A 13,139-nucleotide genomic window follows, 5' to 3' on the forward strand; every position below is an offset into this window, starting at 1 on the left:
TTAATGACTATATTCTGCCCTCTTTACGTATTTACAATGCAAACTATAAAACACTCCTCAAGTGTTTTACAAACAGCCATTTTGTTACAAAAACTAAAAGTCGGTTTTCACTTGATCGGGAAAGTCGATCAGTGCATGTTGTTTTGAATTTTGAATTAAGAATTCTTTGTTTTGAATTTGGAATATTGTTTTTGTTCGAGTTGATTGTTTGTTTTGATTTTAGAAAGTGATTATTTTTCTCTGTTGTTGTTTTTTTTTTATTTTCAAGTAAGTTTTTTTGTTTAATTTTTATATGTAGTAGGTAGTTAATGCAACAAAAAAATGTACGATAGAAGACTTCCAGTAAATTGGATATTTAAAATCTTCAACTGAAAAAGCCAAAAGTGTAGGTAATTGGCAAAAAACCGCTCATACAGGAATGAATTTTATCCAGTGCGCAAACTTTGTCAACTTATAGTTAAATAAGTTTTATAGATACGTATATTTCTATTTTGTCGTGTTTTAGTACAAAAAAGAAAAGTTATTGATATCGAAAGTTGTTTATTTTGTAACCGATTGTACGGTCACAGTCGTCATAATATGCACGGCGGCAACGCGAAACAAGGCAAGGTTTACTGACGGAGCTCCGCTCGGCGCGCGTAAGAATAGTTGGTATCCATATTTCGCTGATTTTAGGGCGGACAAAAGAACGAAAAAATTTTTTTACTAGTGATGCAGATATGTTCTGTTAACGATTCTGGACCACCAGTTTTTTTTTTGCGCACTGCTTAAAATTCATTCCTGTATAAAAAAATTCATTCCTGTACAAAAAAATTCATTCCTGTATAAAAAAAATCATTCCTGTATAAAAAAATAACTTTCAGATCCAGTTACATAAAATCAAGTGGACATTTTTGACAAAACCATGGGTTTCCTCGAAGAACGAGATTTGTCTGATGTGCCAACGATTCCAGAGTTTTACAAAGGAAAGACCATTTTCGTTACTGGTGGTTCAGGTAAGAATTTCTTTCTAATAATGCTGTCGTCCAAGACCAATTCCAGCCACGGCGGCTGTTCTCATGTAAGGAGATCAGCCAGCTGCGCAGGACATATTATAGTGCACGAGCATTTGCGCAGACACAGGTGCACTCACTATTCCTTCACTCTCATAGCGCGATGAGACGGCGATCCGACACCACCGGAGAGAAGAGATGGTTTTGTTTGAATTTTAATTCCAATATTACTAAAATATTATAGGTAAGTGAATGCAAAAGTTTTAAAGATTTACTTGCATGTTGGTACATATGTTTGTTACACTTTCACGCTAAATCTGGATGGATTTTGAAAAAACCTCGGAAAAGTATTTTTCTCAGACAGACAGAACATTCGCATTTATAATATTAATAATGATTGTTTTTTTTTTCAGGTTTCATAGGAAAAGTCCTGATAGAGAAATTGTTGTATTCATGTACTGAATTAGATAGAATTTATTTGCTACTACGGAACAAGAAAGGCGTCAAATCTGAAGACAGACTCGCTGAATTATATGCTGCACCGGTAAGTCTATTCTAAAATATAAGTTTTTAGTTATTGTTTAGTTTAGTTAAAAAAAAAGTCAGTCTCTTAGAAATAGAAATAATTTATTTGCAGAAAATGTATGTTACAGAAATGGTGACGTGTTAATTTATATTGTCTCAATACATTTCGCCTTATTTAATTTAACTTAATTATCTTAAAACTTATAATATTAAACATTTTTACATTAACATTCTAAATAAAAACAATATCAAATAAAACTCTAAAAAAATAAAAATAAAAACGACAAAACTAAAATGAAAAAAAAGAATGCTAAATAGAAAAAAAACTTAATGAATACTAAAATAAAAAAAAATTAATAGGACTTACATTAAATTTTCAAACGTAAATTCTATAATAAACTCATAACTTACTATTTACGCTAACAAATTTTAATCAAATATTCATAATTTAGGAAATCGTTAATGTTGTAGAGCATCTGTCTTGTCGGAATGTGTGAAAATTCAGTAGTGTGAAGCGAATGAAACTGCTTTTCTCTACGACACAAAAAAGGATTGCTATTTATTTATTTTAACTGCTACGTCTGTCCGTGGCACCAAGGGTTTTTAGACTATATAACTTACAACTAACTGTAATTATTTGTTTTCAGTGTTTTCAAAGACTGAAAGCTGAAAGGCCTGGCATGTTCGAGTCCAAAGTATTCGTTGTGTCTGGAAATGTTATGGAATCAGGACTAGGTAAGTTGTTATTATTTATTTTGTATGTCTCTACCAGACCTCGGGACTATAGAGTCCCGGATTTTTGGGAGGCGAACGTGGGGCCGAAGCCAACACGCTGAAGCCCTTTTGAGACAACTTTAATGAAATGGTGACACAAAACCGACGATTATCCCTGTATACACTATAGAAATGTACCCAAGGACAATCCCCGGTTCTGTGCTAAACTATTGCTAACTATGGATGAAAACTACTTGGGCTATTGTGATGGGATGCTAGTGGACTAGGAATGGGGAAACTACGGGAACTATGGCACCTGCCGATAACAATGTAATAAATACACGTAAAAATGGCAGGTGGAGACTCGCCAACTCACTTACTGGGCCCCCGGGAATCAGTCGCTAAATCGCAACAAGGGGGCAACAGGTACATGAGCGGCTGAAGGGTGAGGATACCTCGGCGGACTTTAAACGCAGATCACGCGCTCCCTGTGGGTCCAGCATCACCGGCCCACTCGCCACTTACCACGAGGCACCTACCCTCCGAGTGGGCTGTTAACCCTGCTCTAGCGACTCCACTCTGACCGGCCGATGAAGGCAAGCCAAGAGGCGGGAGACCTATCCCCCATCATGCTTCACTCCGGCAGGCCGGAGATGGGGGACAGTATACTCTCCCTGGAGCACTCGGATATATAGCCCCGCGGGGTCGCTACTCCCCGTCATCCGCCTCAGATGCCCTTATTATATACTAGCGACCCGCCCTTGCTTCGCACGGGATAATACTATTACCCCATTATTTAATTGATGTTATTATACATAGAAACCTTCCTTTTCAATCACTCTATCTATTAAAAAAAACCTCATGAAAATCGGTTGCGTAGTTTTGAAGATTTAAGCGTACAAAGGGTCATAGGGACAGAAAAAGCGACTTTGTTTTTATACTATGTATGTATTGATATATTTAGTACACTAAGTTAAGTATTTGTAGTAATCACCCCGCGGTTCATCCAGAGGGCACTACTTCCCGCAACCGGTAAAAAGTAGCCTTAAGTATATCGCTTGTCGGGCTTTTGAGAGCATCGGCGCGCATTTTTCTTTTCACACAGACCGGAGTCGGCTCCGATCGGGTGCGTGAGATGCAATCGGAGCCAAATGTCTGCGTGACCGAGAAAGCCCACGGAAAATTCTCCCTTACCTTAAATAAAGTGGTGTTTTCATTTGTTTTCTAGGATTATCGCAAGAAGACAGAGCTTTACTTGTCAATCGAGTGAACGTCATTTTCCATGTAGCTGCTAGTGTGAGGTAAGAAATACGACTACCTATTGTGTTGCTGGGGAGTATGTTCCACCACTTCATCTTCCCATCAAAAACACATAGGAAGTGGTGAAGTTCGGGCGTTTTGGGGGCTGTTTTTTGAAAACACCTTCAAAAAGTGTTGATTTTCAGCGTGCCTTGAGTAAATGGCTTTTTATCTTTATATACCGCGGTTGCACCCACGTCCTTCAATAAAATAATGTCATTTACTTTGTGTCGATGAAAAAAATATTTTAATTTTTCGTGATTGTGATCTTTCTCCTGTGGTGTCGGATTGCCGTCCCATCGTGCTATGAGAGTGAAGGAATAGTGAGTGCACCTGTGTCCAAGCAAATGCTCGAGCACTATAATAAATATGTCCTGCGTAGCTGGCTGATCTCTTTAAAGAGAACAGCCGCCGTGGTCGACAATCGCCTTGGACGCCATTCACCCGCATCCCGTGGGAACCTCGGCACGAACCCGGATAAAAAGTAGCCTATAGCCTTCCTCGATAAATGGGCTATCTAATACTGAAAGAATTTTTCAAATCGGACCAGTAGTTCCTGAGGTTAGCGCGCTCAAATAAACAAACAAACTCTTCAGCTTTATAATATTAGTATAGATTAAGTACTCTTATTTTAAGGGTAGTATTTAAACGCAAATCAAAAAATATCCTTTTTCTATGCAATAAGATTCCGAATTCCCATCAAAATCACTGATTGCACAGCAAAATATTCAACTCAAAATATCACTAAACACACTACAATTTATTTTCGCAGCGTACAGCGATTTTTCCTAAAGCAAAAGCTTTTTCATCAATGCACAGCTAATAATCTTAATGCACATTATACATGTTAACTCTTTTTCTTTTAAATATAGCTTCTATTTTTATTTTATTTACAGCAGTTTTTCTGAATAAAACGGCATGTTATTAGTCACAGTCATCTTATTATTTATTAATTACCACATAATGAGATCAGCAAAAAAATATAAAATTAAATACAAGATTGTAATTTATTGAATTATTAAATTATTAAAGCCAGTAATTTATTACATTTTTTGCCCAATAGGCACATTTTTAGCTTCTACAGGTGACGCCACGTACTTGAGTCGGATCGCAAGTCCGATGATATGCTTGCACATATAGTTCTTAAAAAAAATGGGGCAGGTGCATTTTCAGTCATTGTCAGTACTTCCTTTTGGCATACATTTCATAATATAAGTAGTCATTAAAGGCAGAACTATCATATTTCAGAATGTTTATAGTCAGAATCATCTTTTGGCATAGTTTTGGAATTTTTATTTTCCTGTAAGAAGCATGCAGCATGTAAGCAGGCATGCAACATGGAAGTAAGCATGCAACATGCAGCAAGCATGGCTTCTGTCACGGCTCCGGCGCTTCGTGGCTCCGGCGGTCCCATGCGAGCTTATCGTCGCAGATGGTTTTCACGCTCACCACCGCAGTTTCGGCTTACTGGCCGGCTGAGCCGGCCAGCCTCAACCGCGTCGGCGATCGTTAAACCTACCTGCGCCTCAGCTCGCAGGCAGCCTCGCTCCTCCGCGCCTACGCGGTTTTGAATTGCACTCTAGGGGTAGGGCAAACAAGACTACGTGGAGTCGGTTTTGCAGCGATTCGTTTTCGTTACTAGCTTCAATTTTTAAAACAATGTTTTTTAATTGAAGGTTATAAATGGCAATTTGCAAAATAAATTGAATACAAATAAAATTCTACCATCTTCACAGTACGCTGAATGAAATTTCAGTTAATTTGTTCTGCTTTTAGAAATAATGCAATGTAACAGGATTTTTTTGTTATAATAATCATTAAATTTGCCGAGCATGGCTTCTTGAAAATTAATACAAATATGATGAACAGGTTTTGTTGTGCTTACTGGTTAATATGCGACTGGGATAGTTATTTTGCTACGACATATGGAAAATTTGCTGTGCAGTCAGCATTTAATGCTTGTATGTAGTATTTTTGTACAAGAATAAATTTAACTGTATTGCATTATAAGGAAAAAGTAATGTCATATTGATGTATAATTTCGAATTATCTGCAGTTTGAGTTTTGTTAAACATTTAGTTTATTTGTAGTGAAGTAAGTTATTTGATGTAAATAAGAATATAAATGATGAGTATTCATTGATAGGCGATTATTTATTTGATATGCAATTTATAATATCCCTTATTTTAAATGCATACTACCTACATTTTAGTATTCTATAGACCTGTTATTTTTGAATGTTAATGAAATGTAATTAACTTATTGAAATTTTCAGGTTTGATGACACATTAAAATATTCAACGCAGCTCAATTTACGGGGAACAGTTGAAGTCATGGAGTTGGCTAAAGAAATGCGGGAATTATGTGTAAGAAGGTTACTTATAGTTCACGTCGCATTATCATCATCATCATCATCAGCCTTTTTATCGACCTCTACTAGACACAGGCCTCCTCTCACACAGAATGATTGAGCGTCCATATGACTAAACGATTCATTAAGGTACTTATGCTAACCAATTAACAAAAAAAAAAACTACTGAATCGATTTCACTAGGTAACTCTTTCACTAGGTATTAGGAAGCTACATTGCAGCTCTGCGCTGAACATTGTTTTATCCGGATACGGGAAGTAGTTCTCCCTAAAAGCAGGTAAAACCGTTACCAGAACTTACTCATCAATAATGCTCATCATCCGCCGAGCGTTTTTCCCAACCAAGTTGGGATCGGCTTCCAGTCTAACCGCAAGCAGCTGAGTACCAGTACCAGTGCTTTGCAAGGAGCGACTGCCTATCTGACCTCCTCAATCTACTTACCCGGGCAACCCAATACCCCTTGGTTAGACTGGTGTCAGACTTACTGGCTTCTGACTGCCCGTAACGACTGCCAAGGATGTTCAATGACAGTCAGAATGCGCGCTACTTCTGATATAAATGAAGGTTAAGTTATTACTAAAACGATGTCTATGGATGGTTATCTGAAATAAATAAACAAATTAAAACCCTTTATTTGTATTTCTCTTTCAGTCTCTAGTGCACGTGTCCACATCATACGCCAACACAAATAGAGACCCTATTGAGGAGGTGTTATACCCGCCTCTAGCTGACTGGAGGGAGACCCTGGCTATATGTGAGAAGGCTGATGAACATACCTTGAAGATTTTAACTCCTAAGTAAGTTTTAGCTAGTGTAGTAATTTGTGGTTATGTAGTTTGTAAATGGATGGGCTGAAAATATTAATAAGTTTTTTGGGTTTCGTAATCAAAGAGTTAAACGGGACTTCCTATTAAGGCACGTTCAAAGTAAGTAGATATTTAAAGAAAAACTAATATTTATGTAGTCCGTGTAATTGGGCTTAAGACTTCACGGCCCATCAGTCACCAGACTGTACAACAACGCACCTACTTCTGTTGCCAGTTAACAAAACTGTAGTTTACTTACTGAAAATGAGAATAACATAATATTTTCATCTTAACTCCAAAACACCAAACCTGAGTTTTTTGAACGTTTCTTACTTAGATAAATAATGATACGTAGAGGTACCGAACGCTACTAGTCCCATTTACATTAGGCGGGTTTTTGTTGATAGCATAGTTTTCGAAGGCCCTTGAAGAAAACTTGTCTTTCTTTTAAAAGTTGGATATACATAGGTAATTTATGACTATTTTTCCAGGTTCCTAGGAGAGTTGCCCAACACATACACATTTACCAAACAACTGGCTGAACATGTTGTGAATGAATATAAAGGGCAACTACCCATCATCATAGTCAGACCTTCAATAGGTAAGCTATTCTTATCCTATATACTAGCTGTTACCCCACGGTTTCACCCGCGTCCCGTGGGAACTACTGCCCGTGCCCGGATAAAATATAGCCTAGTTACCTTTCCAAAAGTGAAACAAAAATACAAATCGACTCAGTAGTTTCCGAGCCTTCAGGGTACAAACAAACTGACAAAAATGTTTCTCCTTATTCACCAATAAAATGTCCATTAGTTATCCGTTAGTTTAAGCTATCGGCCAGTTAAAGGCTGCTTATAATTTCTTCTCGATATTGCTATCTGAGACCTGTAAAACCAAAGTTTATGTAGATAAATTCCTAATAGTCTATTAGAGAGTTTGTCAGTAACCGCGGTGAAAGATCGGGTGACTGCCTTTCTGACCTCCTCAACCTAGTTTTGTAAAACGCAAGAAGAAAAGATTAGTTCTAAATTTACACGCGCGGCGCTAGTTGTAGTATCTTTTTAAATACGATTTTCCATTATTTGACCAAATAACTCAATTTCTGGTATATTTTATGACTTTTGATGTCGATTGAAAAATGGTATAAATAACATTTACAGTTATATCAAGTATTGATGAACCTATACCTGGCTGGATTGAGAGTTTCAATGGTCCTGTAGGAATATTCGTCGCTTGTGGGAAAGGTAAGAATTCAAGAATAACTTCGCCATCTTAAGTAACTGATATTAGTAATTTTGTAATGTAAATGCAAAGTAAAATATGATTTACTATTTAAAATACAATGATTCTAGATATTCTATTTGCCGGTAGATGGCGCCGACACGTCTATTGTCTTAGGTGATCTTCACACTGCCCCGCATCACGCTGCATCTTGCGTGTCGACGCACCTACGCGCGTTCCTGCGGGAGTGCAGATCTGCATCATCGTGCGGGTTTTTCACGCACTCACGCGCGTAGGTGCGTTTTGTAAATTCACGCACAGCGAGTTCCATTTTCAAATATACACGTCACGCCCATTCAAAATCACGCGCGGCATTGCGGGATTCAGTGTGCCATACCTTGCGTCTCGCCCCGCACCTACGCGCGGGGGTGCGTGTTTCTCCGCATGTATGTGCGTGATCCGCATGAACGCGCGTGGATGCATTTTCAGTGTGTTGGACTATGCGTGTTTTCCATACAAACGGAGATATTTCCATACAACGGAAAAAAACGCATCCACGCACTACGCTGCATCATGCGGGGCAGTGTGATAATCGCCTTACTGTCAAAAGCGGTGCCTGTTTTTAGTATTTGTGTCACATTTTTGTTGTTATTCTGTTTTTTTTTTTTGTGAATTATGATATTAATTAAGCATTACGTATATTATATCAATATTTTTTGAACTTATGCTACAAGAAAAACCAATGTACCCGAATGTGTTACTTGCAGTTTGCAAACTCAAAATATAGATGGCGTTGTTTTAAGCTACAACAATAACACTGCTTAGTGACATTATTCGTGATAGTAGAAAATTACTTATATTTTGCACACAAAACTACAAAAAAAAAAAATATATACACATTGATTGAAAAGCATGTACCAAGATGAAATTATATAGAGGTTCAAGAACATGACTCATACATTGTTGAGTCGCTTAAACAACACTCTAGATGGCGCTGTTTTAAGTATAATGTAATTTTGGTTTGTTAAAACTTTATTCGAGTTACATGATTAATTTGATTACATTATTTTTAAACATTATAGGAGAATAATAAATAATTTGTGAAATATCTTAAATAGTGTTAAATAGATTACGAGTATTATTGTGCCAACTGAATAAGTATTTCAAATACTACAAACAAGTCTTCGGTAGTATAGTGGTCAGTATCCCCGCCTGTCACGCGGGAGACCGGGGTTCGATTCCCCGCCGGAGAGAATCTTTTTGGATTTGAAAGTAACCATTTTAACATAGTTTTTCGCTTTTTTGCTTAATTTCAGGTATTATGAGGACAATTCATACAAAAGCAGACATTAAATCTGATTTTATGCCTGTGGATGTTTGCGTCAAAAATATTATAGTTGGCGCTTGGATAAGAGGAACTAAAACGTATGTAAAATATTAACTATTTAATTTAGTAATACTGTCGATATACTGTGTACAACCATATTTTTCCACTATTTGGAGGAAGATATTTATTTCAGGCACATACTTTGAAAAAGCTTGTCTTAGGCTACTTACTTGCGACAGGTCACCCGATTCTCGTGGAACCTACATCACGCACCCGGTTAAAAAGTTTTTCCCGGAGATAATTTTTTCAAATCACCCCAGTTGTTCCTGAGATTAGCGCGTTCAAACAAACAAACTATTACACTAGCTGCTTTTTCGTGGTTTCACCCGCATCCCGTGGCAACTACTCCGTACTCAGATGAAATGGGCCTATGTTACTCGGGAAGAATGTAGCTTTTCAACAATGAAAGAATTTTCGAATCGGCTCAGTAGTTTCGGGGCCTTCAGGGTATTGTTAATTTCTGTCACTTACGCTAATATTAGACATTTATAGAAAACTACTTTTACGGATTTTATCACAGTAAGGTATAAACAAAAAAAACTAAATGTTTCCCCTTTTTCTATGGGTGCTAATTAAACAGGCTTTTTAATCTCATTATTCGCCTCCAAAAATGTATGTTGCCTTCTAAATTGTTCAATCATGATTTTCAAAATCAATGTTTTTTAAGTTAAGTTAAGTTGTTTTTTTTGTTACTAACATTTTATGGGCCTTGGCGTCTAAATATAAAAGATTTTTATTTTATTTTTTTAATTTTTTTTTAATTGAAGGTTATACATGACAATATGCTAAAGACGAGGCCGAGTTAGTAAATTAGATGATAACGTATAAATAAGAAGGACAAGTCACAATAATTGATGACCTTTACTTGAAGCTTTCTGTAGAATATTTTGGCGTTGTAAAGAAGACGAATTCGTTTATTAGAGGCTATGCCATTTCCCCGTTGCTTAGTTATAAAATTAGAAGTTTAATCATGTGTCCAATAAATAATTTTGTGGCTACACTTATAATTTCCCTTTTTCTATTATTCTAATCTTTGTCTCCACAGCATGGATCCAACAGATGACATAGAAATCTACAACTGCTGTTCAGGAAATCTCCACCCGATCCTCATGGGAGACTTAATAGCTATGTCCAAACAGGTAGCCAAAGATGTACCTTTGGACAACATGGTATGGTACATGGGAGGTACCATTACTGCTAGTGAGAAGTACCATTATGTTAAGGTTGGTAGTAAAAGTTTTTCTAAGTAAGTACCTATATTTTGTAACGTTAAGAGCGCGCGCACACCAAAAACTTAAAGTCGGCCGATAGTTGATTTGGGCTCATAAATCTGTATGTAACAATAATCAGGTATTTGTTTGGTATCAGACCGACTAAAAACTTTGATCAAATTCACGATTTTCTAAAAAAAAAGGTTTTCCTGCCAACATACCGACAGTCGGCCGACTAAAAATTTGTAGTGTGCGCACCCTCTAAATGCGCAAAAGCTGAAAATTTTGTCAGAACATAATTTTGAATGAACAGTATCAATTAAACTACTTTTTTAAATATGGATTTCATTTTTCACAAAACCTGAATTAGAATATTGCCCCTACCATTAATTAATAGGTCAAGCCATCAAGTCCCAAGGGAACAACTGCTCGCAACTGCTCGCATATGGATAAAAAACAGGCTCTAGACTATGTGTGTACATACCTTTCATTTAAATGTGTTCAGTAGTTCTCACGAGAGAGCGCGTCAGACAGACAGTATTACTTTGGCATTTATGATACTCAGCTTATGGAAGTATTTGATATTCAGTAAGGTACCGTTTACCCGTAGTTTCTGACTCCATATAATCTAAAGTACTTGTTTTCTTATTTCAGGTTTTACTTCAGCATTTACTGCCAGCTATGTTGATTGATACATTGCTATGGTTGTTTGGAAAGAAACCTATGTAAGTAAACTTTTATTATTTTTATTATAAGTTCATTTAAGTATAGCTCTGATAGATTAATGTGTTCTTGTCAAACGCTGTATTTCTATGTGTGAAGTGGCTAAAGCACCTTTTTTATTGGTAATCATCAAATGATATCATACCGCTGTGGGTGCAGCGTGAGGGAGTGTCAGACTCTTACTGACTAAAACCCAGCATGCTCCTTCTGGGGCCCTTTATGTACCAGCGCCGCGGTAACTCGCGTGAACAATCTCACAACCTGGTTAAAAGCACGTATCTCTTAAAATTGATTGTGGTCCCAGGTCAGGGAAGTACCAGTGTAACTTTTACCATTTAAACCATTTATTTGCTACACATACACTTTTCTTAGTTATATGTACTTCCTAAGTGGATCTTAGACACCAATGACTGAATGTCCGCCAAGTTTCATCAAGATCCAGTAGTTACCTACTTTTTGCATGGAAAAAGGAACAAACATCCATACATACAAACTTTCGCTTACGTCATGTTCTTGTCAATTAAATGTACCTATTTCTTTTCTTCCCCAGGCTAGTAAAAATCCAACGCCGCATTTACATAGCGAACCTAGCTCTAAGATACTACACTACGCAACAATGGACGTTTACGAACACGAACTTTACAAAACTGCGCTCAGTGATAAAACTGGAAGATATAGAACAATTCTATTATGAGTTGGAAAGCACTAATGTTGTGGAGTACTTCAAGCAATGCTGTTTGGGGGGCAGACGGTTCTTGCTTAAGGAAAAAGATGAGGATATTCCGAAAGCTAGGCTGCATTGTCAAAGGTATGTTTTAATTGATTCTTTTAGCATTTTTTAGGGTAGCCTTTTCCCAACTGTATTGGGGGCTTCTAGTCGCACTGGATCCAGCTGAGTATACGTGGAGCGACTGCCGATCTGTCTGGCCTCCTCAACCCAGTTACTTGTGCATTCCAATGCCCTTTGCTGGCTAATCAAGAATGTTACGGGGCAGAATTCTTAAACAATGTTCTGAATCTGAAAAGAATGTCTTGTAATTTGTGCGTTTGGCTCATCAAGAATAAACAATCTTATGGCAAGATTCCACCAGTGTGCAACCCTGTGACTCACACAAATGTATCTTCTGGTGTACTCGCTCTAGCAAACAGTAACACATTGCGTGCGAACATTTCTGAAATGTCCGCGAAACTGCAACCGCCGTGCTCGAACACATGCTAGCTGTGGACTCGAACCACTACGCACAAAAACACATACTAAATACAAATATGTAGTTTGTCCACGGTTTTGTAATGATTTAACCAGTTCTGTGATAAAAGTTAATGAAAACTTTTCTTTAATTTCAGGATGATGGTGGTAGACCGAATCTTCCAGATAGCATTCTATACAGTTCTCATCTGGTGGGTTTGCAGTAAAATTGTCAAAGTCTTTAATTTGCATAGCAACATGTTCTAGTTTATATACTTATTTAGTTCTGTGAAATAACTTTACCGCTCTGAAATTCGCAACTAGTAACTTCAGAGTTGTCAAAATTTCGAACCAATACTAATAAGATTGGGGTTCAGATCGATTGTCGTTCACGGTGGCTGTTCTCATATAAGGAGATCAGTCAGCTGCGCAGGACATATTATAGTGCACGAGCATTTGCGCAGACACAAGTGCACTCACTATTCTTTCACTCTCATAGCGGAAAGTTATTTGAAGAAAACATAGACTTAACGAATTTTGATCGATTTTTTTCAGCAGTTTAACGAACATAGTCGTAATAGCATTATACCTAATAATTTGTAATTATGTATAAGATAATGTGTGTCAAGCAAAATATGTGTTTCTAATATATACATTGTATAACATCTCAGTAAGTTCTAAGTAATAAAAAAATAAAAAACAAA

The 13,139-nt window shown here is 37.1% G+C and overlaps 1 protein-coding gene across 1 annotated transcript; it reads left to right on the forward strand.

Moving 5' to 3' along the window:
• Nucleotides 1–904: 904 nt before the first annotated feature.
• LOC124643670 (putative fatty acyl-CoA reductase CG5065) lies at nucleotides 905–13,100 on the forward strand. Its single transcript, XM_047182702.1, has 13 exons — nucleotides 905–995; nucleotides 1,406–1,536; nucleotides 2,165–2,252; nucleotides 3,460–3,532; nucleotides 5,806–5,896; nucleotides 6,553–6,698; nucleotides 7,199–7,308; nucleotides 7,868–7,951; nucleotides 9,245–9,353; nucleotides 10,361–10,538; nucleotides 11,181–11,251; nucleotides 11,800–12,057; nucleotides 12,594–13,100. The coding sequence occupies exons 1-13, from the start codon at nucleotides 905–907 to the stop codon at nucleotides 12,700–12,702; spliced, it is 1,539 nt and encodes a 512-aa protein (XP_047038658.1). The 3' UTR covers nucleotides 12,703–13,100.
• Nucleotides 13,101–13,139: the final 39 nt, after the last annotated feature.

This window comes from Helicoverpa zea, chromosome 28 (genome assembly GCF_022581195.2).
Source record: "Helicoverpa zea isolate HzStark_Cry1AcR chromosome 28, ilHelZeax1.1, whole genome shotgun sequence".
NCBI lineage: Eukaryota > Metazoa > Arthropoda > Insecta > Lepidoptera > Noctuidae > Helicoverpa > Helicoverpa zea.

What these genes read in the sequence shown, in the direction of transcription:
- LOC124643670 (XM_047182702.1), top strand. Translation starts at nt 905, where the DNA reads ATGGGTTTCCTCGAAGAACGAGATTTGTCTGATGTGCCAACGATTCCA. An exon ending in TTTCGTTACTGGTGGTTCAG is followed by an intron (nt 996 to 1,405) that starts GTAAGAATTTCT and finishes TTTTTTTTTCAG; the next exon opens with GTTTCATAGGAAAAGTCCTG. An exon ending in GCTAGGCTGCATTGTCAAAG is followed by an intron (nt 12,058 to 12,593) that starts GTATGTTTTAAT and finishes CTTTAATTTCAG; the next exon opens with GATGATGGTGGTAGACCGAA.